At 32.2% G+C, this 24138-nt stretch overlaps 4 protein-coding genes and 2 long non-coding RNA genes across 10 annotated transcripts; 2 read left to right on the forward strand and 4 right to left on the reverse strand.

Moving 5' to 3' along the window:
- LOC104723837 (dirigent protein 18-like) lies at positions 19–916 on the reverse strand. The gene has a single exon (XM_010442258.2). It carries the CDS (start codon positions 771–773, stop codon positions 39–41), a length of 735 nt encoding a protein of 244 aa, XP_010440560.1. The 5' UTR covers positions 774–916; the 3' UTR covers positions 19–38.
- Positions 3009–5565, reverse strand: LOC104723839 (reticuline oxidase-like protein). 2 transcript variants are annotated; one of them, XM_019232164.1, is made up of 3 exons: positions 4878–5565; positions 3740–4570; positions 3009–3226 (listed from the first exon to the last, which is right to left on the reverse strand). In XM_019232164.1, the coding sequence occupies exons 1-3, from the start codon at positions 5500–5502 to the stop codon at positions 3165–3167; spliced, it is 1518 nt and encodes a 505-aa protein (XP_019087709.1). In that variant the 5' UTR covers positions 5503–5565; the 3' UTR covers positions 3009–3164. The 2 variants fall into 2 exon arrangements, with proteins under 2 accessions (XP_019087709.1, XP_010440562.1); XM_010442260.2 differs by lacking the exon at positions 3009–3226 and having other exon boundaries at positions 3548–4570; positions 4878–5502.
- On the forward strand, positions 7888–12885 carry LOC104723840. 3 transcript variants are annotated; one of them, XR_757428.2, is made up of 3 exons: positions 7888–8437; positions 8546–8644; positions 11125–12885. It is a non-coding gene; the product is annotated as an uncharacterized LOC104723840 (long non-coding RNA). The 3 variants fall into 3 exon arrangements; XR_002034003.1 differs by having other exon boundaries at positions 12502–12885; XR_002034004.1 differs by having other exon boundaries at positions 12550–12885.
- Positions 13034–14379, reverse strand: LOC104723841 (probable transcription factor At1g44810). The gene has a single exon (XM_010442261.2). The coding sequence runs from the start codon at positions 14284–14286 to the stop codon at positions 13315–13317; it is 972 nt and encodes a 323-aa protein (XP_010440563.1). The 5' UTR covers positions 14287–14379; the 3' UTR covers positions 13034–13314.
- LOC104723843 (late embryogenesis abundant protein 1-like) lies at positions 15596–16439 on the forward strand. Its single transcript, XM_010442262.2, has 3 exons — positions 15596–15776; positions 15903–16103; positions 16178–16439. The coding sequence occupies exons 1-3, from the start codon at positions 15729–15731 to the stop codon at positions 16256–16258; spliced, it is 330 nt and encodes a 109-aa protein (XP_010440564.1). The 5' UTR covers positions 15596–15728; the 3' UTR covers positions 16259–16439.
- LOC104723844 lies at positions 21696–24132 on the reverse strand. Of its 2 annotated transcripts, none has more exons than XR_757429.1 (6): positions 24044–24132; positions 23795–23906; positions 22963–23091; positions 22700–22778; positions 22081–22300; positions 21696–21977 (listed from the first exon to the last, which is right to left on the reverse strand). It is a non-coding gene; the product is annotated as an uncharacterized LOC104723844 (long non-coding RNA). The 2 variants fall into 2 exon arrangements; XR_757430.1 differs by having other exon boundaries at positions 22081–22306.

The following is a 24138-nucleotide window of genomic DNA, read 5'->3' on the forward strand; positions in this document are numbered from 1 at the left end:
TTCATTCATTCATTCATACACAAGTTTTAAAACAATTCTCAGTATTTTAGATGGACAATGATCCTCAACAGCATCTCTGCTCCATCAACAAAGTGTTGCCCTGCAGGAATCAACGGCCTAACCTCTGCGAACCCGCAAGCGTTCTTAAACCTACCGGTTCCTCCAGTCACAGACAGATGTGACATGGTGCTTCCAATCCTATAAATCCCATAGAAATTGAGATTATCATTGTACTCTCCACCTTCAAGCATAACTGTGAAAGCCATCATCTGTGTACTTCCATCGGCCGAGCTGGCAACGTAAACCCCTTGAGCCTTACCAAGTGGCTGTGACCCCAAGTCAGGACCGGATGTGATTATGTCGTCAATCACCGTGATCGTTCCGAACCCAAGACTCAAACCATCAGGACCCAACTGTGTCTGAATCCCGTTCAGATTCTGACCAGAAAACGCTGTTCCAGACAAACCGGTACCTAACGGAATACCGTTAATACCGTTAACCGTTGGCAAAGCGCCGTTTGCATTAGGTATGGCTACACTGTTTTCGGGTGGAACGAAACCGATAGGCTTAGCAAATGGTACTTGACCGTTGTAGATGTTTCCAAGCAAACCAGTAATGGGTCTTGCTGTAGGACTGCTTCCGCCAAGTATATCGTGCATGTACAATTCGAAAATTGGGTCTTCTGGCGCAGGATTGAGTGCAGTTGTTGCAGTAAAGAGAGAAACTATGAGAAAGATTGATGCTGAAAGTGAGACTGGTGATTGTTTGGTCATTTTGGAGGATGTTTGTTTTGAATGATTCTTGGTTTTGTTTTTCAGGAAATATTTGAATGATTTTGAGATTTGATCAATTGGTCTATAAATACGGAGGAAACTGATTAGTGAAGTTGTTGCTTTTTCTAGGATTGTGAAGTTGTTCAAATGGGGAGGTTATTATGGCCGTGTGTTCACTTTTTTTTGGGAACTTAATCCGATTTGCGTGGTTTAGGTTGTGAGTTGTGACATAAATGGTTGACTTCCTATGGCCAAGAAAAGTCAACTCTCTTGTTTCTTTAGAGTACATTACTAATTTAAAACCAAGAGTGCAAGCTTTTATATTTCTGCAACATTTTCAGCTATCTTTCCATTATTGTGATTGTTAGAGAGTAAGATCAAAAAGATTTCATAGAATGTGATTTGCAGCAATTTTGTCATTGTAGAAATATTCATTGTATGTGCATGTGTATCGATTGCCTGAAATCATCATAGTAGGAGGATGGTAAATAATTTTGAAATAGAAGAAGATGCCAATTGATGAAAGGATAAAATGATACATTTAAACTTTAAATCAACGTAAATGTACCCGAGATTTTCAAAAATACTCATTTTTCTGTCACTTTTTAAAAATATCTTTTTATATTATCCATTTTCAAAAATACCCATTTTTTATGTATAAAAGAATTAAATTCTAAGCCCTAAACTCCAAATATTAAATCTTACTCCTCAAAACTATATTCTAAATGTAAAATAGAGAACCCAAACCTAAAAAATATTCTAAAAATTAATTTAACATATTGTAATTGTGTAAAAAAGGGTAAAAATAAAAATGTTCAAAACAAACGGATATTTTTGAAAAAGTTATCCAGAAAAAGTATTTATAACAAATTCTCTATTTTAATTTATGTTTGTATCTATATATACATTTTTGGAGACATTTATAAAATAAATCCTGAAATTGACACTTATTTACAGGCATGTCATTGGCATTAAATAATTAATTTAATAAACAAATTAACTCTACTTATATTCTATTCTTTTATAAAAACTAAGTGTTTTAAAAGGTAACAAACATAATTGTAAATGTATATAATTGTAAATGTATACAGATTTTATTTCCTTATTTTATAAAGAGGTGAGTGAAGAGCTATTGTTCTTTAAAAATTTGAAAAACTGATTTGATAAAAATTGACTTTTAGCCTCACATACTATATTTTACTTTCATGGGTTTCATATGATAAGTTTTTGAGGATTAAAAATCTTTGAATATGTTGCGTGATCCACCTAGCATGGGGGGTTTGGATTATAGAACCAACACTAAAACTATTAGTTTATTTTATATACTATAGATTTGTAGTCATAGTTTAAAAAATTAACTTATAAATTATTTAATATATGAACTACAAAATATTACACATACTACAATACATTCTTAATATTCCAAAAAAAAAATATATATACACATAAAAATATACACTAACATACCATATATGCATATACCTCTGTTTAATTATAGAAAACAAAACTAAGTGTTTGAAAATTTTATATTCTATTTAATAATAAATTTAATGTAATTAGGTTATAAACTGTATACGTACGAAGAAGAAAAAATATTCTAAACAAAATTATAAATTAATTTGATAAAAATTAATTAATTGGGAATTTGAATACTAAATAAACTAAAAATTATTATTTAAAATACAATAATTTATAATTTAGTCCCGCGGTGTACCGCGGGTGAAAACCTAGTATTTTAATAATTTAAAATGGTGTTCTTAAATTATATTTATATACTCAATGTATTTGAAATTTTAATATTTAAACCATTACTATATCAAACTAAAATTATTTTTTAACTTTCTTCACTTTTTTTTTGGTGCAAAACTTTCTTCACTTATCACCACCTATACCAGCCTAATAATCTCATTTTTTATTAATGTAAAAATATATATTCAACAAAAAAACTGTTTTACAAAGAACGCATCATTTAAGCCAAAAGTTTAGAATATTCTCAATTTTGAAAAACTGTCATAGGTAGTAATCATGAGAAGAAATGTGGTTTTGCTCATGTTCCATGTGTCATTGTTACGGTGACAAGCGTACGCAGCAGCAAAGATATTTTTAGTCCTACATATTGAAAGACAATAACTTTATCAATGACGAATGAGCACAAATTAAAACAAGATCGATCAAGAAGCATTTTCAGCAGTAAATGCAATTAAAAGAACATGTTGATAAGATGAGTTACAAATTACAAAAATTTAATACATTCAAATGCATATCACATTATAATCTTCAATTACAATTATTTCTTTCATACCGGCTTCATTGGTCCGATTCCTGGACCGGTCCAATTACTAAGTTCTTCTTCGTCTACTTCACGGTCTTCCGTTGGCTGATTCACTAGTATCAATTGGGACTAGCACCAGCTCCACGTAGAGCAGCTACTAAATCTAGTAGATATGTATATCCTACAAAATGTTAAACATAATTTAATATAATATTATATTGAAAAACAAGACATCTTTTAATCTAAAATCTAAAATCTATATTCAATGTATATATTTTAAACGTTCAATACAAATACTCAATCTTATTGCTGTAAAAATAAGTGTATAACATTGCATACTATACTAAAAATAATAACCACACTTTATATTTAACAACAAAATAGTACATAAATGTGAATATCCGTTTCTACATTATAACATATTTTTTCATATAAAACTTAACAATACGTGAGAAAAAATCCTCGTTATGTAACAGGACTATCATCTAGTACGAGTTCTAAATAGTAATATCAAACTTTATTTAATAGACTTACAACATATAATCATTATACAACAACAAATTTTCACTAACCAATGATCAAAAAAATTATGGTAACACAGGAATACTCTGTTCATTCCTAAAGAAATTACCACTATCAACTCGAGTCTTACTCTTCACCAACCTCTCAAAATTACCTGCGAAACAATTCTTACCGTAACGTTTACCTTCAACATAGCTCATTATTTTCCCATTGTGTGAATTAATCCCCAAATCAAGATCACGATAATTAGGAAACGTCTGTCTCGGATTCTTGGATACAAACGGTGTCATGAATTGGTACAACTCCCTCGTCAAATCCATGTACCGGTTGGTTAGTCTACCTTCACTCCAATCCGAACCGTACTGAATTTTCCAGAGGTTCCCGGCTCTATGTGGAAACGGTGTCGCCGTCGAAGGAATCTTGTCCATCACGCCACCGTATGGAGTGAAAGTCATAGTTGGGATTTTTCTCCAAATTGATTCTAAACCGGTTCTTGAAATCGGTTCACGTACGTAATCTGATTTCCTCTTTAGGTAGGTCACGGTTTGGTTCCTCTGGAGTAGAAGTTTCTCAGAAGAACCCATTTGCATATCTGCCCAGAATAGCACAGATTGGATCCAGCTTGTTTCGGTGCCGTCAGACCGGATTAGACCTAATTCTGGGGATCTCCGGTTTAATATCGACAGAAGCGTTGTTGTGTTTCCAAGAAACATAGCTTTGAATGTTGCCCTGACTGTCTTTTGTGTTGAAACGGTTCCATTTACGACGTCGATGATTAGTCTTAGAAAAAGCTCGTCGGTAAGCTCTGGTGCGACTTGCTGCCACCGGTGAACGATTTTGGTCGCGTTTTGCTCTAACGTCCGGGAGATACTAAAAACGGTGACATTTTCAGGGACTTCGATGATGTTTATTTTGTACGCTAAAACGACGCCGAAGCTACCTCCTCCTTCGTTTATTGCCCAAAAGTGATCTTCTCCCATTAATTTTCTATCCAAAAATTTTCCTGAAATTTTCAAATGTACAGCGGAATGAGAAATAAATTATTATCTTAATATTCAGGTATATAAAAGTAATAACAATATAGCTATATCTAGAGTAAGCTGATATATCAAAAACTCATTACATGAAGCATATAATTTGTTTAATTTCAAATGTTCTGTATGAATGTATTTGTATAGTACTGACTTTAAATTTTCGATCTGATATCAATTAATGAAATTATTTGCCGGAAAAAAACTAAACTAAAATTATACTAATAAATTTAATGAGCATATAAAATAATGAAATTAGATTATTATAATTGATTATACCATTGACATCGACCATTCTTGCATCGATGGTATTATCTACTGTGAGACCGTGTTTTCTCATCATATTACTATAACCTCCACCGCTAATATGGCCACCGACACCAACCGTGGGACAAATCCCAGCGGGATAAGCTAGAGTGTTGCTCTTCTCCCATATATGGTAATAAACCTCTCCGAGGACGGCACCGGTTTGGACCCACGCTGTTTTACTCGCCACGTCGACGTCAACTGACCGGAGATTGAACATGTCGAGGACGAAGAATGGTTCGCCAGAGTACGTAACATATGACAAGCCGTCGTAGTCGTGACCGCCGCTTCTGATTTTCATCTGAAGGTTGTGGCGTTGATCGCAAGTAACCCCGGCTTGGACGTGGGATTCATGTTTTGCGGCGATTATGAGGAAGGGTTTTGGAGTGTCGGAGGTGTTGAAGCGGAGGTTGCGTATGTTGGCTTCTAATACGGAGGAGTAGGAGGGGTTTTCGGCGAAAAACACGGCGGGAGAGATGGGATGTTTGGGATCGGAATTTGAGGTTATACATTGAGTGAAAGTCTCCGATGAGTTTGATTCCCTTGTGAAGACGACGAAAAATGAAAAAAGAACCAATAAAATACTTGGATATTTCATTTTTAGGGATTGAACGTTGAAGTAAAGAAATTAAATGATTGCGTTTATGAATGTCGTCGAGGATTTTAGGTTATATATATACTTACAGGATTTTTTTTCTTCTAATATAGTTAAAATGTTATTATTGTTAATGAAACACCTAAAAAACATATTTAATACGTTACGTACTCTTGCAAAAGATATGGTAGAAGTGAAAGTGGATCCAAGCACGTAAACTTAAAATCATGATTTGTTAAATTGAGAGTGATCGTAGGACTCTTTCATAAAAATCATGAGAGCTGTGTTAGAACAATGAGAGATTTATAGCATCAAGACTATTTGTTTAATATATTTTGAAAACTATGTATACGGCAAATAGAAAAACTTTTTTTTTTTTCTTCTTTGCATGAAGTCAATCATACGAAAGGATGGCGTAATTTTGAAATCGAAGACGGCCAGTTAATGAGAGATTTTTTTTTTCCACAAGATAAGGACTTTATTCCTTTTAAGAATTGTCAATACATACAGAGTCTCGAAGCCGCCGGCTGAGTTACAGAATCAGAGTAGAAAATGTTATTAAGATAAATAAATTTTGCTAAGCTATGCGTAGTAATATTACATTCTCTCTTGTAAAAAGAAAAGAAATTGAATTAAATTTTGAAGTTCAGTATTATATGGTTTGAATCAGGTTTGTTAAAGCTCTATTTTTCTAAATACCGTTGACAATTTTGATGAGATTCACGCAGTCTAGTCTCCTTCGAAAATGGTAATTGTGTAACCTCTAATGTATGATTGTTGCAAACCGATAAGCGAAGCTTTTGTCTCTGCTTCAACTGGAGTTTTAGGAAATCCTAAATTCAGCCCCGGCTCAATACTATTTATAGCCCTAGGGCAAAAAATTTGTTTGAACTCGTTAAGGTATATACACAATTTTTAGTATATTTTGAACCTATCTATGCTTTTAAAAAATTTGTTTGAACCCTCTTAAAAATTATTTCTTCAAAATAGACCCTAATATACATTTAAATGTTAAGAATTTGGACTATTTTAATTTTTTTTTTTAAATTAGCCCCTTAAACATAAATATCTTTTGAAATTGTGGATGGTCGCTTGAGCCACTGCCCCTCTGCCCTCTCCACTTGAGCCGGGCCGCCTAAATTTGTTGAACCCAAGCAAGGGGTGAACCGCTATGGTTTCAAATTATCCAACCACGCCTGTTGCAAAATTAATCATATCAAAAGTTGCATCAAAGTTGCATTCCACCGAAGATTGGGGAGGAGTTGTCCATCGCTGTGTTTGTAGAGTTGGTTATCAAGGAGTCATTCTATTTAGCTTAATGTTGATCTATTCATGTGTTTCAGTTTGAGTCTGTAAAACAGTTTTAGAAGCACTTTCTCTGTAATTGTTAAAGATTGTGTTGTTTATGTCCTTCCAAATTCGCCAAAAAAGCCAAAATGGCTGTAGAGCATCATGATAGGAAATTTCCTATCGGGTTGAATAATTTATGAGTGTAGATATATTTTCCTCCGCATCATCATATAGTTGGCTCCAATTTAGAGAGGAAATATTGGATAGACGCCAAATTGACAAGGCAAAGGACAGTTAATGAGAGAATAAGAAGATATGTTTGAACCCTAAACCAAGTTTGATGATTTAATAAAAGGATAACATATATAATATTTTTTTAATCTAAAACAAAGTTCTAACTCTACCAAGACATTATATTATGTAATTTTTAATATATGTCCTAAAAAATATACAAATATCCATATCAAAATATATATTAATTTTGTATAAAAGATAGAATAAAGCTTTTAAATATTTCTGTAACATATATAGCTGTTAAGCCGCCTCCATGACTAGCTCATCAATTGTGCAATCACACTATTTCAAGTTAATATAATCTCTTTTTCAACGAATAAACAAAAATCTTTAACATTTTCCATCACTGCAGTCTGCAGCAATTTTATCATTGTAAATAAGATTTAATTATTGTATGTGTATCGTTGCATGAAATCAATCATACGACACTAAGAAAATGGCAAAGAAATTAGAAAAATGCGCCAATTAATAAGAGGATAAAACGATATGAACCCTAAAGCAAAGTAATATTAATAATATTTTAAATTAATGTAATTTTTTTATTTATTTTAATATTATAAAATTGTGTGCTTACATATTTTTACATACACTTATATATTGTATGTAAATAATTTAATATTTTAAAAATATTATATCAAATACTAATAATATTTTAAAACTTTCATCACATACATTATCACCACCTATATCACGCCTAACAATTTAGTAAAAGAGTAATAAAAAATAAAAGAATTTAAGAAAATTATTAAAATTCAATTTAATATATTTGTTCTAAAAGACAAAAAGAAAAAAAAAAACCCCCAATGAAATAAAAACTTAAAATTTTGAAAATAAAAATAAAATAATAGTTTGATTAAGTAATAAATCTAGCACTAGTTACTAGTTAGCTTGTTGCAATCTAGAGAGTGTAATTAAGATAAGATAAGAGTAAAAATATGGTTGTCCACAGACGTTGTGACATCTGTAACTAGGGTTTAGACAACATTTCTTCTCTATACACACATATAAACGAAACATATCTATGAAGACATATCATAACGCCGTTGGAGGAGCGTCAAGCAGCCACCCAAAGAGAGCAACGACTTCTCTCCATTGATGAAGGTGAAGCAGAATCTGGAGGCGAGAATGGTGAAGGAGATGTGGTGGCACGACACGCTCACGAATCCGATCTTTCAGGTACATTATTCTTCATACTTTACTACTTCTCTTTACGATGGTTTGGTTGATTCGAAATTATTGTGGTATGAAAGACATCAAAGGGGTTGGAGGAGCACGCAGCCGCCCAAACAACAGACAACAGCTTCTCTCCGAAGGCATGGAGGAGATGGTGGTGGGACGAAACCTTATCTTTTAGGTATATTATTCTCTCTTCTTTACCCCTTTTCTTTACGATGGGATGATTGATTCAAAATTCTCAAAACTGTTGTAATATGTGGTTTATTTTGTGGGGTAAACGATGAAGATATATCATTTATTAGCATGTGCAAGGCAGCTTTTTTTCGTTCGCTTGTAGCCACATAAAACGTAGCGCCGGCTCTGGAAATGATGCGTTGTGTCAACGGTACGTCTTTCTTTTTTGTTTTGTTTTTTTTCTTGTTGATATTAAATTTTTAAGATAACTTTGATGAGATACAATTTCATGTCTTTCAAATGTTAGTTTTATTACTAACATGATTCATAAAATATCAATTTTATAACGATTTCTCTACCCATCTCTAATGGAAGACAAGTGAGAGGACCAGAAAAAAAATCAATTTCTAAAATTTTATGAGCTTTCATGACGGTTTAGATAGTGTTATATATATACTTCCTTTTAATTACTTTTAGAACCCCTGAGTTATTAAGAAGACACTATGACCATCTTCATTAGTAATTGTTGACAGATGTTTTAAGATTTTTTTACTACTAATGTGCAAAAGTGTTTATAAAGTGTTTATAAGAAGACACTATGACCATCTTCATTTAGTGTTTCTAAATGGGTGTAACTGTGTAAGTGTGCAAAAGTGTTTCTAAATGTCTACTTAGACCATCTCAAATGTATTCTCCTATTTTTATCTCTATTTTTAGAAGAACCCTATAATAGAAATAATTTTATTCCTTGTATTTCTCTATAATAGAGAACTTAATTTCTTATTCTATATATAGAGAAATTCTATTTTTTTCTCTATATAAAGGAATTCAATTTTTTCCCTCTATGTATAGAATAAAAAATTGCAATTTATATTTTAGAGGAATACATTAGAGTAAAATCACTTCTATTATAGAGTTACTCTAAAAATAGAGATAAAAAATAGGTGAATACATTGAAAATACTCTTAGAGACATTTTTGCACACTTAAATAGTATTAATTTATTATGAAAAAACCTTAAGGCATCTTCAACCGTAATCAATAGAAATGGTCTAGCAAAGTATGATTAGGCTTCATTTTTCCTTTGCGATAATCAATTGCTTTATCCAACATTTGAGAAGAAAAAAAGAACTAACATTCCATTGCATTAAAATTAAGTATAGAACTTAAACAGAAGAAAATTGAATGTTTGATTTATTCAAGTAAGCTGTTTGTTTTGCCATAAGAGACGCAATGGATACACCCATCAACATCAACTTAACTGATCCTACAAGTCATGTTATGATGTCGATGGTTGTTTCATTGCGTGCCGTGTGGGAAAACGAACAACTTGCTTTTATAAAATAATCATATAATTTTCTTTCAAATTCTACATTTTAATACAATCTTAGAGATGGGTATTTACTATTTAGTTTTCCTTTCTTTTTTCTTCAAGATATTGGAGGAATCAATTGATAATCATAATGGAAGACAAAATAGTACACATATTGCATTGTTCGTAAGTTCCTGGTGAAGGTGCCAAAACATAGGCTTCTGAAATAATCAGCTTAAGGTATTAGCAGTTGATTTTGTAAAAACAAATTAGATCTATGTTTCCTTTACATGCATATCCAGTGATTTTTTCTGTTTTGTTGTATATAACTTTTTCCTGAAACATATATTAGGTAAATTACTAACTTATGTGAAGGTTATGTAGCTTAATTATGTTACTATATAAACTGGAGATTGTAAATGTGCATTAATGGAGGCTTAGTTTTTCAATACAATGGTAATAAATTAATACAAGAGTAACATTGTTGTTGTCCATAGACGTTGTGAAAATTAGGGCTTAGACCATTTCTTCACTATACACATATATAACGCCATTGGAGGAGCGTCAAACAGCCGGCCAACGGCGAGAATCAGGGCCCGTCCGTAGATAAATGATGCCTAAAGCATAGACAAAAACTGTTGCCCACTGAATTTATTTTTTCTATATACATAAGATTATCTAGGTATAATATGAAATATATTAAACATATTATAAGAACTTTAAGTGTTTTAAGTTTTTGAAACAAAAAAAGAGTACTAAAAAAATCCAAAACCTCTAACGACGTGAGGCCCATTAAAGAAGATGAGCCTATGGGCTGGGATTGGACATGAAGTCCACTAAAAGCTGACGGTTGGGGCATTATAAGTGGTATCAGAGCCGAACCCAGACGAGTGTGGAGTCGAGTGGGCTCACACCATCGGAGGTGATGGTCTTGGTGCACAACGAGGACGTTACGATCTGTTAGTGGGGGTGAATTGTGACACTCCGGTTTTAGATACTTGCGGAGATGTTTAAAAGAATTGATTTGGCCACCTATGTCACCAAAGTGCAATTATCTTTTCAGTCAAGGATCCTGAGAGAACTCCAGAATTAAGGTGCGAGTGAGAGACAGCGGATGGGCGTTTCATAGTTAAGTTTGCTTATTCATTTTTAGTGGGGACGGAAGCTCCTCAGCTGATCATGGGGAGTTTCTTTGACTGAGTTTGACGAGTGATTGCTCCTGAAAGGGTTAGGTTTTTCTATGGTTAGTAGCAAATCAAGTTACTATGACAAATGTGGAACGTCATCGTCGTCAACTAGAAGACACGAGTGTATGTTAGTTATGTAAAAGTGGGGAAGAGATGATCCCTTATGTATCGCGTGATTGTCCATCTTTTACAGGTATTTGGAATCGCATTGTGCCGGCTAGGAGGAGACAAGCTTTCTTCACCAACTTGATTCTTGAGTGGCTTTACGGTAACTTGGCTGGGAAGGATCAAGTGGCAGGGATTGAGTGGCCAACTATGTTTACTATGGGAGTTTGGTGGGCATGGAAGTAATGATGTGGGTATGTGTTGGAGTGGTTGGAAAGTGTAGGGACCAATTAAATTTTGTGAAGGATTCAGCTGCGGAAGTGAGTCACGCTCACAAGCTGGCCAAAAATATGAGGGTATCTGTTGGTAGGGTTGACATAATGATATTTTGGAAGCCGTCGGGGGTGTGTTGGATGAGGCTGAATACGTATGGTGCATCAAGGGGGAACCCGGGGCTAGCTACAGCTGAAGGTGTCTTACAGGAGACAACTAACAGTTGGTGCGGTGGTTTTGTGGTAAACATCAGGGTTTGTTCCACACCGTTGATGGAGTTATGGGGGTGTATTAAGGGTTGTACATTGCATGGGGGAAGAAGATTGCCCGGCTGGAGTTGGAGGTAGATTCGGAGTTGGTAGTGGGGTTTTTAACGACAGGGATTGATGATGCTCACCTCTTGTTGTTTCTGGTACGTTTGTGCCATGACTTTTTATCTAGGAACTGGATAGTCCGTATCTCGTATGTGTATAGAGAGGTTAACCGTCTTGCGGATGGTTTAGCTAGTTATGCTTTTATGTTACCTTTAAGTTTTTCCTTTTTAGAATCGTGTCCATTGTAGAGGATGATGACCTAGAAACTGCATTTCGAAGGCATATTTGTTGTTAAGTACGTTTTTCTTTTTCTTTTAATAAATCGTCGGGAGACCCCTTTACCAAATGAAAAAAGAAAAGAAGTTAAAGATAATTACTCTTCTGCTTTAAACATGTTTTATGATTTGTCTTCTAAGATGTAAGGTAAGCTTAAACTGCTACTATTTTTTGTTCTTTAATTTGTTGTCACATGATTTCTTTGTCTAACAGTAGATATGGTGTAACAATATATGGAATAATAAAGATTTTTTTTTTTGTAAATTGTATAAATCATTGGAATATTCTTTTTAAGAGAATTCTTTGGAATAGCCAACAGAATAACCAATTAATTTATAAATTTTTTTTCGGGAGGGTTCTTTTTATCTTCTGCTAAATTAATTAGCATATTAGATGTCTATATATGGACTGTACAAGCCCAGATTTTGCTTATCTTTATTAGCATATAGTTTTCATCATTATAACTTGTAAAACCTAATTTTTTTTTTTTTTTTTTGTAAAAGTAAAACCTAAATTGGATATCTAAATATTTTTGTCAGCAATAAATTATATAAAACTAATAAGTATGCCCTTTAATAGTTTTTCCAAATTGGATGTCATAGGCCAATGCTTCTTCTTCTTTTTTTTTCTCACTGTGGCACGTGCAACAGAGCACTACGGAACTTTAGCTCCGTATCATACAATCACTAGAACGAGGGAACTTGAGTCAACCAAGATTATACACAACACAGCTAGACTGCAACGTCCCTGATGAGCGTGCCAAAACGTAGGCTTCTGAAGTAATGAGTTACAAAAGAAGGCATTGGTAAGTTGATTTTGTAATTTTTTAAAATCTCTGTTTCTTTTTACATCTCAAGTGCTTTTGTTTCTGTTTGGGTGTCCTTGTATGTAACATTTTTTTTCCTTCAAAACAGTAGGTAAATAACGTCTGTGAACGTTATGTGACTTATATGATTATATATAAACTGGAAGATTGTAAATGAGAATTAGTGGATGCTAAGTTTTTGGATCCGGTGGTCATAAAAAGTGCCTGCTAATGTAATATAAATTGTTTAATTTAGGTTAGAGAGATTGAGAATTGGTTGTTATGAGTCTTTAGATTGAGTTTTTGTAGAAGCATATAGCAGTGAAAACTAGAAAAAAGCAAAGCAAAGCATATATAGTCTTCGCTCATTACAAACGAGTTAAAAATGCAAAGCTTACATATATAGTCTTTGCTCGTCGACCAAAAGACTAATTAGATAACTAATTTGTCTTCTTCTTCTTCTTCTTAATTTAATCATCACATACGAATCCAAACGACTTACAAAACAGAAACGTAGATAGATAGATAAACAAAAAGAGGCATTGCATCATCTCCATTAAACCTGCGATTAAAACCGCTAAAACCTATACACATCCAACTTGCTTCTTCTTTATATGCCTCGAGTCATCACATAGGCCACCTCCTTCAAAGTGTCACTCTTCAACCTCAACAACTCATATTCCTTGGCCTCCACCAACTTCAACTTCTCTTCAATCCTTTTCTTAGTCTCCACCGACACCTTACTCCACTTCTCTTTCACAGAAAACGCATCCACACCAAGACCCGCAATGGTCCGAACCAGAAAAGACTTCTCAAACAAACTCACCACTTCCTTGTCTTCTCCAACATTATCACCACCAGATTTCAATTTCCCATTAGCCAACTTAACAGCAGATTCAAGAGCCATACCATCAGAACCCCAAATATACTTAGCTAATCCCAAACACTTCTTATCATGAGACGATTCTAAACCACCTTTCTTCTGTATAGCAAAATACTTCTTTTTCAAAGATCTAATCTTGTCACCGAATTGGATTTTGCTAACATCAAAGCTAATGTTGTTCTTGGCCATATCAAAAAACCCATTCATATCATCATAAGGACTTGTACCTTTCTCAGCTTTGAAATCAATCATCCCTTGTAAAAGGGAGGTCTCATCATCTTCACTCCATAGTCTCTGGAAAGGCTTTTTCTCATCGTCTCCTGAAACCTTCTTGGCCTTTTTGACATGCATGTCCTTCGAGGTCGTCTCTGCTTCACTTCCTCGTTTCTTCCCTGGTTTCGCCGCAGTAGATTCGTTACCTTCCTTCTTCTTGGGCTTGGAGGTGACGACGGCGACAGTCTTCTCTGGTGATGGTTCAGATTCGGACTCAGAACCCTCAGACTCGGTACTTGAAGCAGTGTCTGGGGGAGTTTTGAGGGTTTTAGAGGTGGCGAGATCTTTGGGATCGTTTTCTTCGGAGGAGGAGGAATTAGAGATCTGTTCTACATCTTCTTCGCCAGATGAGGTCTCGACTTCTTCCTCGCCGCTTGAAGAAGCGGTTGGTGGATCTTCCAAAGGGTTGAGAACCTTCTTCGCCATCGGAGAGTGTGTTGAAGCGTTCGTTACTGAGAGGCTAAGAGAGAGCTTTAGGGTTTTCTTTATTGTTTTGTGGGCGGACAAGTCGATAAAAGAAATGGTTAAATATAGAAAATATAAAACTTAAGTTTATATTTTTTTTTTTGGACCTACAAGGGCCGGCTCTAGCCCATAAACCCACTAAACATAACAGAACTAGAAGTTGAACTCTTCCATGTGATGTGAGAACACTGACAAGTGGACAACGTATGGGGACTTTGCCGAAACATTTGTCGAAAAGGTTCGTGTATTTCGAACAAAGCGAGTTTAGTAAAATAAAGACCAAAGTGGAATTGTTAGAAAAAATGAGATTTAAAACTTAGCAAGCTAAAGCAAACACTAGCCTTTTAATGTCCTCGAACCAAAGCTTGAGAATATCTTGGAACCGGCCGGAGTCGATTCTGGAATGAACCAGGCCAAAAACCATGCTTGCAACCCCTGTATATAATAAAGTATTTGGGGAGCCATATACTTAAGAAAAAAAAAAACCCTCAACGCCGGGTTCGCTCATAAATGTGGAATCAAATTATCAAAAGATTGGTTTGGTCACTACCTCTTACAAAGTATCTATTTTAAATTTATTTTTTAGTAGGTTCATAAAAAAGTTCTTAGCTTGTTGCACATTATCATGTAATTAGGACGGGTCCTGTTTGCAGTTTAAGGTTTAACAAAAAGCATATAAAGCTAATCAGATTTTGGATTGTCTTGATGATAAACTCATAAACCTAGTAATTTGATGGACCGCGCAATGAGCATTGTGGTACATGCGGTCATCCCGCTCTTTCTTATGGTGATTTGGAAAGGTATGTAAATGAAAATGTATCACATCCATCAGTTTAGGACTGGTATAATCGAATCGATTCGGTCATCATCTATTAAATAATTAAGTTTTGGCCACTATGTAATGCCAGAAACAAATTCTATTATTAAACTATATAAATAAAGTAATTAAACTTTTAATTTATATGCAATAAAAATGAGCTTCTTACTTTCTTAGTATACGTGTAGTGATGAACCATCAAGTTCAATGGGATAACCAGAAATCCTTGGGTTTGCTTTTTTCATTTTTCATTTTATCCAATTTTGATTTCTATTTTGGGGATAGAAGAAGTTTCATTTTGTAGTATTTTTCTTTGTCTAAAAGAAAAAGTAAAAGAAGAGAAAGAGTCAAAAGGGATGTTACAAAACACAAATGGCCACCCACAATTTTCTCAACATCGACACAATTCAATCCACAAATATTAAAATGTCTTATTCATTAATCACTCCAAATTCAAGAAATCCAACACCAAATAAACACTATAAATACACTTCCGTATCAAACCAGTTCAATCAATCAAAGCTAAAAGAACTTAATCACTCTCACAAACTTCAAATCCTCCTCATCCCTTTTTGAATCAGCAATCATGTCTCAACAACAATTCAACGCTGGACAGACAAGAGGCCAAGCTCAAGTCCGTTTCCTGAACTCAATCTTTCCATGCATTATAGTTATCATATTCAAACCGTATTATCCAACAATATGTTACCAAACGTTAAGTATGGCAGATGTTTATATATGGTTTTGATGGATATTTTAGGAGAAAGCTGAGCAATGGACCGAGTCTGCGAAGCAAACCGCGCAGTCCGCACGTGACAAGACTGCTGATTTGACACATCAAGCAGGTGACAAGGCTACAGATTTGACACAATCAGCTCGTGACAAGTCAGCTGATGGATCTCATTCCGCTAAACAGTCCGCCCAGCATAACCAGGAACAAGCTGCTGGTTTATTTGGACAGGTATATTTCTATACAATTGTTGAATCTAAAATATAAAATTTGCTAAAACTGAACCCTTGAATGTATATATGTAGACCGGTGAATCAGTGAAGAACATGGCTCAAGGTGCTCTTGACGGTGTGAAGAACAGCCTTGGCATGAACGAGAAGAAATGAGACTATGAATACTCATGCTTCTCAACGATTTAATAAAAAATATTTATGATTAATTTCTTGTTTTTGGAAATTTTGGGTTTCTCCAAATTATGTTTGTAATAAGATCATTTATTTTGAAAGATTTTGTGATCATGTGTGATCTGAAATCTGAGATGTAATAAGATGTTGTAACATCATAGCCTTCAATTTTCTATTTTATAAAGGAATGAACCAAATTAGCAACACTCTTATTATATTAACCACATAAATATAACCCAAAGTGCGAGTCTGAGCCATGAACAATTACTTACTTTTTTTTTTTTTTTTTGACAATACTATAGAATTTAAAAATACTCAAGATTCACAATTGCTTACTAATTCATTGATTTGTAAATAAGTAAGTAATTGTTCTTTTTTTTTTAATACTAATGAATTAGTAAATAATTGGTGAACCTAGAGAATGCTTCAAATTCAACGAACCTATATGATAGTGATCTAATGATCTTACTGAAAATTAATTATATGAATGGTCAACAAAAGTAAAAACAAAAAGAGAGTTTAACAGCTAGCAAACTTGTATGCCAACGTTGAAGTAGTGATGATATCATGTAGTACATAAAGTTTGTGTTTCAATGCAGTACACAAATGCACCAATCTTTTAGTACATACCTAAACTTGGATTATTTTATTAAAAGCATACTAACAATTTTTTTTTTTTTACTTTTGTATTACAAAGACATTAGGTGATACCCGGTGCTACAACATGAGATTATATATTTTGTTAGTTTATTTTTTTGTAATTTGTATTTTTGTAATATAGTTTTTTATTTTGATTTATTTTCTTTGTTTATATAGTGTTTATTTGTATATTTGGGGTTATACAGTAAACTGGAAATCCTTATAGAGTACGTAGTTTGTAGAATATAGCTTTTCACGGAAATCGACACACCGTAATATTGGATAGTAGTTTTGTAAGAGAATAGACACTCCGCAATATCGGATAGTAGTTTTGTAAGAGGATAGACACACCACAATATTGAATAATAGTTTTGTAAGAGAATGAGTTTTTCTTTATTTTGGTTTGTCGTTAAAAGAGGAGAAGTTGCTTGTTAAATTTTAGTCTGAGATATTTCAATGGTTAGGAAACCATTGTATTTATATTGAGATTATGTATATTTAGGTTATTATTTAGAAGTTAATATTTGATATATCAAATCTCAGCAATTTTGTAGAAACACCAATTTAATTTATAGTTTGATAAAAATACCAGTTTTAACGGGTTTAACTCAAAAATTTTATATATTTTAAAATTTGTAAGAGTAAAAATATTAATATTACTTAAATATTTTATAGACTTTAAATATATTATAATATTTTAAACTTTCGACGGAGTTCAAATATTTATAATAATTTAAACATTCTATAAAAATTTAAATATTTATAATATCTTAAACTTTTTTAAAAAACGTAAATATATTATAATATATTATAATATGTTTACTTTTTAAAAGTTTAAATATTTTCAAATATAGAACCAAATTAAACTATTAAATTTGGATACCTGATAAATCAAGCTTCCTGCTCATTTGTACTCAAAACATATTAGTCATATATTTATAGTGATTATGAACCATATTCCAAAATATTTAGTCGATGTGGGATATACAATACACATTTTCTGTAAATTAGTTTACAACTTTACATATATATAATTTCTGCGTTTTTTATTCTTTCCATCTATACTAATCATAATTAATTACTATAATTTCGTTAAGGAAATATTAAAAAATCTAAACTAAATGATGATTTGTTTTTATTTAATTGTATTAAGTTGATTTGTTGTTTCCGTAAATATCTCACAATATAAAAGCAAATCAAATAAGTTTACATATATATACAATTTCGTAATTAATCTATTGATTATTTTGGAAGCAACAAAATCACAATCGATAAGTATTAAAGATTTCTCATTATTATTAATATTCGTAATAATTATAGGGATTAAGTATGGTAGTAGTTAATATTTGATATTACTGAAGCCATTAAATACTCAGATACCAGTTTTCTTATTTATAGAGATTACACCTCTGTTTGGCAACAGGAATAACTTTTCTTGAATCAAATAATATACTGGATCCGAAAATTATTAATCTGGAGTACAAACAGATCCGCAAATTTTTTTTCTTCTATTGTCAGGTCAGAGAGGATACGCGTCTCGACCCGGTTGGTTTAAGTGATCGACTCAAGGGTATAATGGTCATTTAGACAATTCAAAACTATAGGTTAATTTAATTAAATTAAGTGATTCTGTAATTATTTTTAATGAAAAACGTACCAAAACAAAGTTACGATCCAATTTGAATCTAGTGAATACTTCAGCTTTAATAGAATAGATGAAAACTGAAGACAAATTTTTAATCAACTACAGTTTTTTTTTTTTTTTTTTGACAATACTATAGAATTTAAAAATACTCAAAAAGAATCTGGAACCTCAGAATATACGATGTAGTACGATTCATTAATCGTACACAGTAGTACAAAGGAAGGCATTGTACTGCTTTCAATCCAAATACACGACAGTGTCTTATAAATGATGTTTTGTGTTTTTCCTCGGTAGTGATAGAAAAGAGCAAGATTGATAGTTTTCTTTTCCCTTGGTTTGAATGAACATCATTGAGTGCAGCATTGATATAATTTACTTCTATTATTCCATTTCTTAAATGGATTATGGAAACCTATATCAACGTTGCGTTCAATTATGTTTTTTCTAATTTCAGGAGCACTTACAAAAAGAAGAAAAGAAAAAGAAAAAAAATCACATAAAATTTTCTGAAAGTTGTTTCGACTCCAAACTTAAATTTCTAACCAATATTTTTCGACTCTTACAACAAACTTTCACCATACAAAATAATAAAGAAAAACACCCAAAAAGAAGTTTGAAGGTTAGTCTCATTGACGGCATTGTGATCATTTTTGTTAAAAACTATGTAGTAACCTGTACTACAGCACGAGACAAAATATTTTCATATAAATTTTGAATTCATAAAATGATTAAAATTATATTAACATGGGTGCTATAGCACATGTGCGTTAATTTTCATTTAAATTAAAAACAAATTCACGTCTCATCCTCTCATTTAAGGTTTCGTCCCATCCTTTCATTTTCCAGTCTCGTTCCATCCTCTCATTTCCCAACTCATCCCTTCTCGTCCCGTCTCATCCTATCTCATCTCGTCTTGTCTCTTTCTGTCTCGTCCCGTATCCATCATAATTTTTTGTCTTATGTTCGTTCTCTTTTAAATAATTATTCGTTACACAATATTTATTAAAATAGACTGGATAAGAAATTTAGACGGGATACCAGAGTGCTCCGTTGATTTTTTTTATTTAGTTAGTTGAGATTATCCAAAAATTTTAAAGTGTTGTATAGTCAATCTTTATCCAAATTAGTGAAAGCTTGATACTGGAATTTATCTACCTATAGGTTTTGATTTTGTACTTTAATCTAAAAATTATGTTCTCTTTTAAAAAAAAAGTATTCAATATATTGTTTTTCATTATTCGAATTTACCCATTTCAGTTTAAATATACTGGAATTTTCACAAAATTTTATTATTATCTTTAAAGTATATGTGCTTAATTAGCAAATTAAATTACTTCATAAAAACACTGGTAAAACATATATTTAGTCAAATAATAAACCTTTTTCAGTTGGAAAATTTTAATTGTATAATAGTAGTATTTTTCCATAAAAATTAGTTGGCAAGTCTTTTATGGTGTTTTGTAAATATTGTGGTGTATATGTAAAATACCGCAACCCGTACCATATACTATTTTTTGCAATCAATCCATAATAATCAAAGACAGCCCATGTTTATTGAAAATATTAAAGTAATTTTGTTACAGGGCGTTAAATCTCGTCCAGTCCCATCCTATCTCATCTCGTCCCAATCCATCCCATTAAAAATTTTATGTCCCATAACCATTTTATTTTAAATAATTATCAATATAATAATGCTGTTAATAAATTTTGGCTAAGAAATTTAGATGAAATACATGTACTCTCCAATTGTATGTTTAATTTATATCGTTAGTAGAAATTATAATTCTCAAAAACTCTCAAAATATTTTCAAAAATATCCAAAATTCTCAAAATACCCGTCTCAAAGTAGTAACCCGTGCTACAACACGGAACAAAATATTTCATACAAAGTTTAAATTCATAAAATGACTTAAGAATTATATTAACCTGGGTGCTATAACACAAATGCATTATTTTCATGTTAATTTTTTTAAAAATTAAACCTAGACGTATTTACCTCGGAAAAAGAAACACGTCTAGTCCTGTTCCATCCCCTCACGTCCTAACCCATTCCCTCTCGACCCGTCTCGTCCCGTATCCATCATAATTTTTTATTTTTATGTTCGTTCTCTTTTAAATAATTACTCGCTAAACAATATTTACTAAAAGAGATTGGGTAAGGAATTTAGACGGGATACCTGATTTCTCCATTGAATAATTTTTTTTTAGTTCGTTGAAATTATCCAAAAATTATAACTTTCAAAAACTTATAATGATTTTTCAAAAATACGAAAATTTTCAAAGTGCCTATTCCAAAGTCATTAATTACATGTCGTATAGTTAATCCTTATCTAAATCAGTGAAAGCTTGATACTTGAATTCATCTACCTATATTTTTTTTGATTTCGTACTTTTATCTAAAATTTATGTCTTTTTTAAAAAAAATTCAATATATTGTTTTTCATCATTCGAATTTACCTGTTTCACTTTACATATACTATTTCTCGTCTTAATACCATAAATATACTGGACTTTTCTTTAAAAAAAAATTATTGTATCTTAAAGTATATGTACTTAATTAGCAAAACTTTCATTAAATGTGATTTTTTTGTTATTATAAATATCAGAATTAAAAAGTAGAACTATCATTAAATAGCTAAAATATATATTAAAATATTTTTGATATTAGTGGTATTATCTCGTAACATTTGCTTATTTTTACTGAAAGTTTCCTTTTCTATAAACAGAATCAAAAATATTATATGCATACAAATCTTTAATTAATGAGATCATTATTAATTACAATTCGTATTAATAGTAGTTGCTTATGAACAAAGCTAACAGATCACTAAAATTAACCCGTGTTGCAAAATATTATTATAAAAATGTGGTTTGGTTTTCAAATAATTTTTTTTTTCATGTGTAAAAAACGTAAACTTTCTGGTTATGAATTGTCCTCCCCAGTAGTAAGAATAGTGCAAGGTTGCTTTGTTGTATATCAGATTAGTACTAACTAATTAATATGGTTTGTTTTTCTGCCATGTTTATTTGTTTAAGCTTCTGTTGTGAAAGAGAAATGCATAGCAAAGATCTTATCTACCATACTGACAATTCTCTAAAATTCGATCAGTTTGCTGCAATTAAACAAACCTCAGATTAGAAAACACATTTAAGTTGTTATCAAACCTTGATTCTTAATACTGTTAGGTAGAAAAAAGAATACAAAGAAATAAAATCTGATGAAAGAGAGTATACAAAAAAATTATTATTCAAATGAAGCATACCACTGATCACATATCTTTCAGTGTAGCCCATGGCTCTTATGACGCTAGTCCTCTATATATGCGTATTGCACAAACTCGTAAAGTTTTTCCGTGATTTATTTAGACGTTGTTGTGTTAAATCCCTTCAAAAGTTCTTGATGTACAATGCCTTCACCTGCATTCATTCAGGACAGCACAAACTGAAGTGAGTGAGAATCGAGAGTAAAAAGAGAAAAAAAAAAACAAATCAAATAGATCATAGTACAATCTCAGCTCACTTTTACTTTCATGTATACGATGGTGGACAAAGAAAGATATATGAATCATTGAGAAATTAAACCTGAGAAAAACCACGATGAGAAGGTGAGAAAGACAGAGTGATTTGGTTGCAAACCTAGTGACTTATCTATAGAATGATTCAGATAGAGTCTGAAGGTCCCTCCATCGAACGTTAACATGCAATGACATATCTTGTAACCTTTAAAAGCATGAACTGACCTGCAACTTAGACAACCATAACGCAAGAAACAGAATATAAGAAAACAGTGGTTGAAGAACAGAAGTAAAAAAAGAAATCAAACTCATAAGAAATAAGTACGAAAAAGATCCGTCTTAGAGTTGCTTATCTATCCCATAGAAGAGTTTCCAATAAAATAATTATTCAAGTCTGTAACAAACCTTTTCAATGTTAGATTTAAAAATTAAAAGGAAACATGAGGAATACTCTTGAGAATATATATAGCCACGCACCAACATCTTTTGAATATAGCGACATAGAGGATCAGAAAAACATAAGATTATATTCATAAGATCAAAGTGAAGATTATTATAAAAAACGAATCATTGAAAGGGTCACAGAGAAACACATATTTTAATAACAATAAGCTGAAAACTCACTCTAGTATATTGTCATTGTCATTGTGAGTCTTCCATTCTGAAGACTTGAGCAACTGTAACACTTTCATTTGTTTAACCCCTTCAAAAAAAAGGTTCATTGAACCGTTTATAAATTACTTTAGTTTATAAGCGTAAGAGAGAAAGTTATGTATTTTTCTATCTCTTGTTTGAGTTTAGAGCTTATATGTACATGAAAGTGACTAAAATATTACACTCATTTTAAAGATATTTCAAATGGGTGGATAAAAAACTGACAAACTTACCAAGCGGAGATCAAAGAGATGGGCAGCTGAAGAGAGTGGTTTGGCTTGACGGTAAACAACGAAGACGGTGGAATTGAGTACTTCCATGTAAACAGCTTTCGTGAAGAGCAAAACTCCAGCGGACGTAAACTGCAAAAACATTTCCTTACTTTAGTGTGTTAAGAGTGGATCTGTTATGTTTAAACAAAGCAGAATGAGGTTGTATTTATACAGTTTAGGGTTCTAACCGAATATTCTTATGCAAAATTTTAGAGTTTTTGTTTATTTTCGGTAAATCGCAATAACTACCGTATATATATTTTAATGTATGAAGATCTTTTCCGGATTAAGTGTTTTTTAACAGCTAACCGAGATATTTTTGCAATAAGCTTGATTATGACAATTAAATTAAAGATTCAAGAACAAAGGAAACAACAACATTCATATATATTGAAAACTTTGTTACCAAGTTTTAGAAAATTGATCTGAGATATATTCGGAAACTTGAGATAATTCTGGGATCCATTTTTTAAAAATTTGGTTCCCAAGATCGACATCCCTAAGATTATGACAATTAAATTTAAAATTCAAAATTTATGGAAACTGCAATATTCATATTTTTTAAAAACTTTGTTACTAAATATTAGTAGTAAATTTATCTGATAATCGCAATTTCCGTTAATATTCGAGATTAATGTGTACTGCCATTTTCGTTTTTAAAAATGAAACAAATAAATGGATATAATTAAAACATGCAATCTATAACTTAAAAAAAAACAAAACCTGCAATTTAGACAATCATAATCTGCAAATTTAATCTATAACATGCGATGAGTGTATGAGATTAATCTACCTGTGAATCAGTGATTTAGTCGCCTGCTTAGTCCTAGGAATCACAATAAGACCTTCGCCTTTATCATCAGAATCTCTCCTTCTGTATCACACTTCATGAACCCTAAAAATTCCTGAGGTGCAATCCAAAAAACAAAATCACATTTTTAAGCAAAACCGAGACGAAATATAGGAATTAAGAAAACTCCAAACTCAGATCTTGCACTGCAGATAGAAAGAGACAAAAAAAATCAAAAAACTAAATACTTACCCTTGCATGAGCTCCAATCATTGAACAGATACAATGAATCATTCATGATCAAAGAAGACATCAGAAAGATAATCAATATCAATTGATTCAACAGA

The sequence above is a fragment of the Camelina sativa genome, chromosome 11, assembly GCF_000633955.1.
Source record: "Camelina sativa cultivar DH55 chromosome 11, Cs, whole genome shotgun sequence".
In the NCBI taxonomy this organism is placed as follows: Eukaryota; Viridiplantae; Streptophyta; class Magnoliopsida; order Brassicales; family Brassicaceae; genus Camelina; species Camelina sativa.

Bases quoted from the DNA above. Each gene is read 5' to 3' on its own strand.
- LOC104723837 (XM_010442258.2), bottom strand. From the start codon at position 773: ATGACCAAACAATCACCAGTCTCACTTTCAGCATCAATCTTTCTCATA.
- LOC104723839 (XM_010442260.2), bottom strand. From the start codon at position 5,502: ATGAAATATCCAAGTATTTTATTGGTTCTTTTTTCATTTTTCGTCGTC. The intron at 4,571-4,877 runs GTATAATCAATT...TGAAAATTTCAG, and splicing joins AAGAATGGTCGATGTCAATG to GAAAATTTTTGGATAGAAAA.
- LOC104723841 (XM_010442261.2), bottom strand. From the start codon at position 14,286: ATGGCGAAGAAGGTTCTCAACCCTTTGGAAGATCCACCAACCGCTTCT.
- LOC104723843 (XM_010442262.2), top strand. From the start codon at position 15,729: ATGTCTCAACAACAATTCAACGCTGGACAGACAAGAGGCCAAGCTCAA. The intron at 15,777-15,902 runs GTCCGTTTCCTG...TGGATATTTTAG, and splicing joins AGACAAGAGGCCAAGCTCAA to GAGAAAGCTGAGCAATGGAC. The intron at 16,104-16,177 runs GTATATTTCTAT...GTATATATGTAG, and splicing joins CTGCTGGTTTATTTGGACAG to ACCGGTGAATCAGTGAAGAA.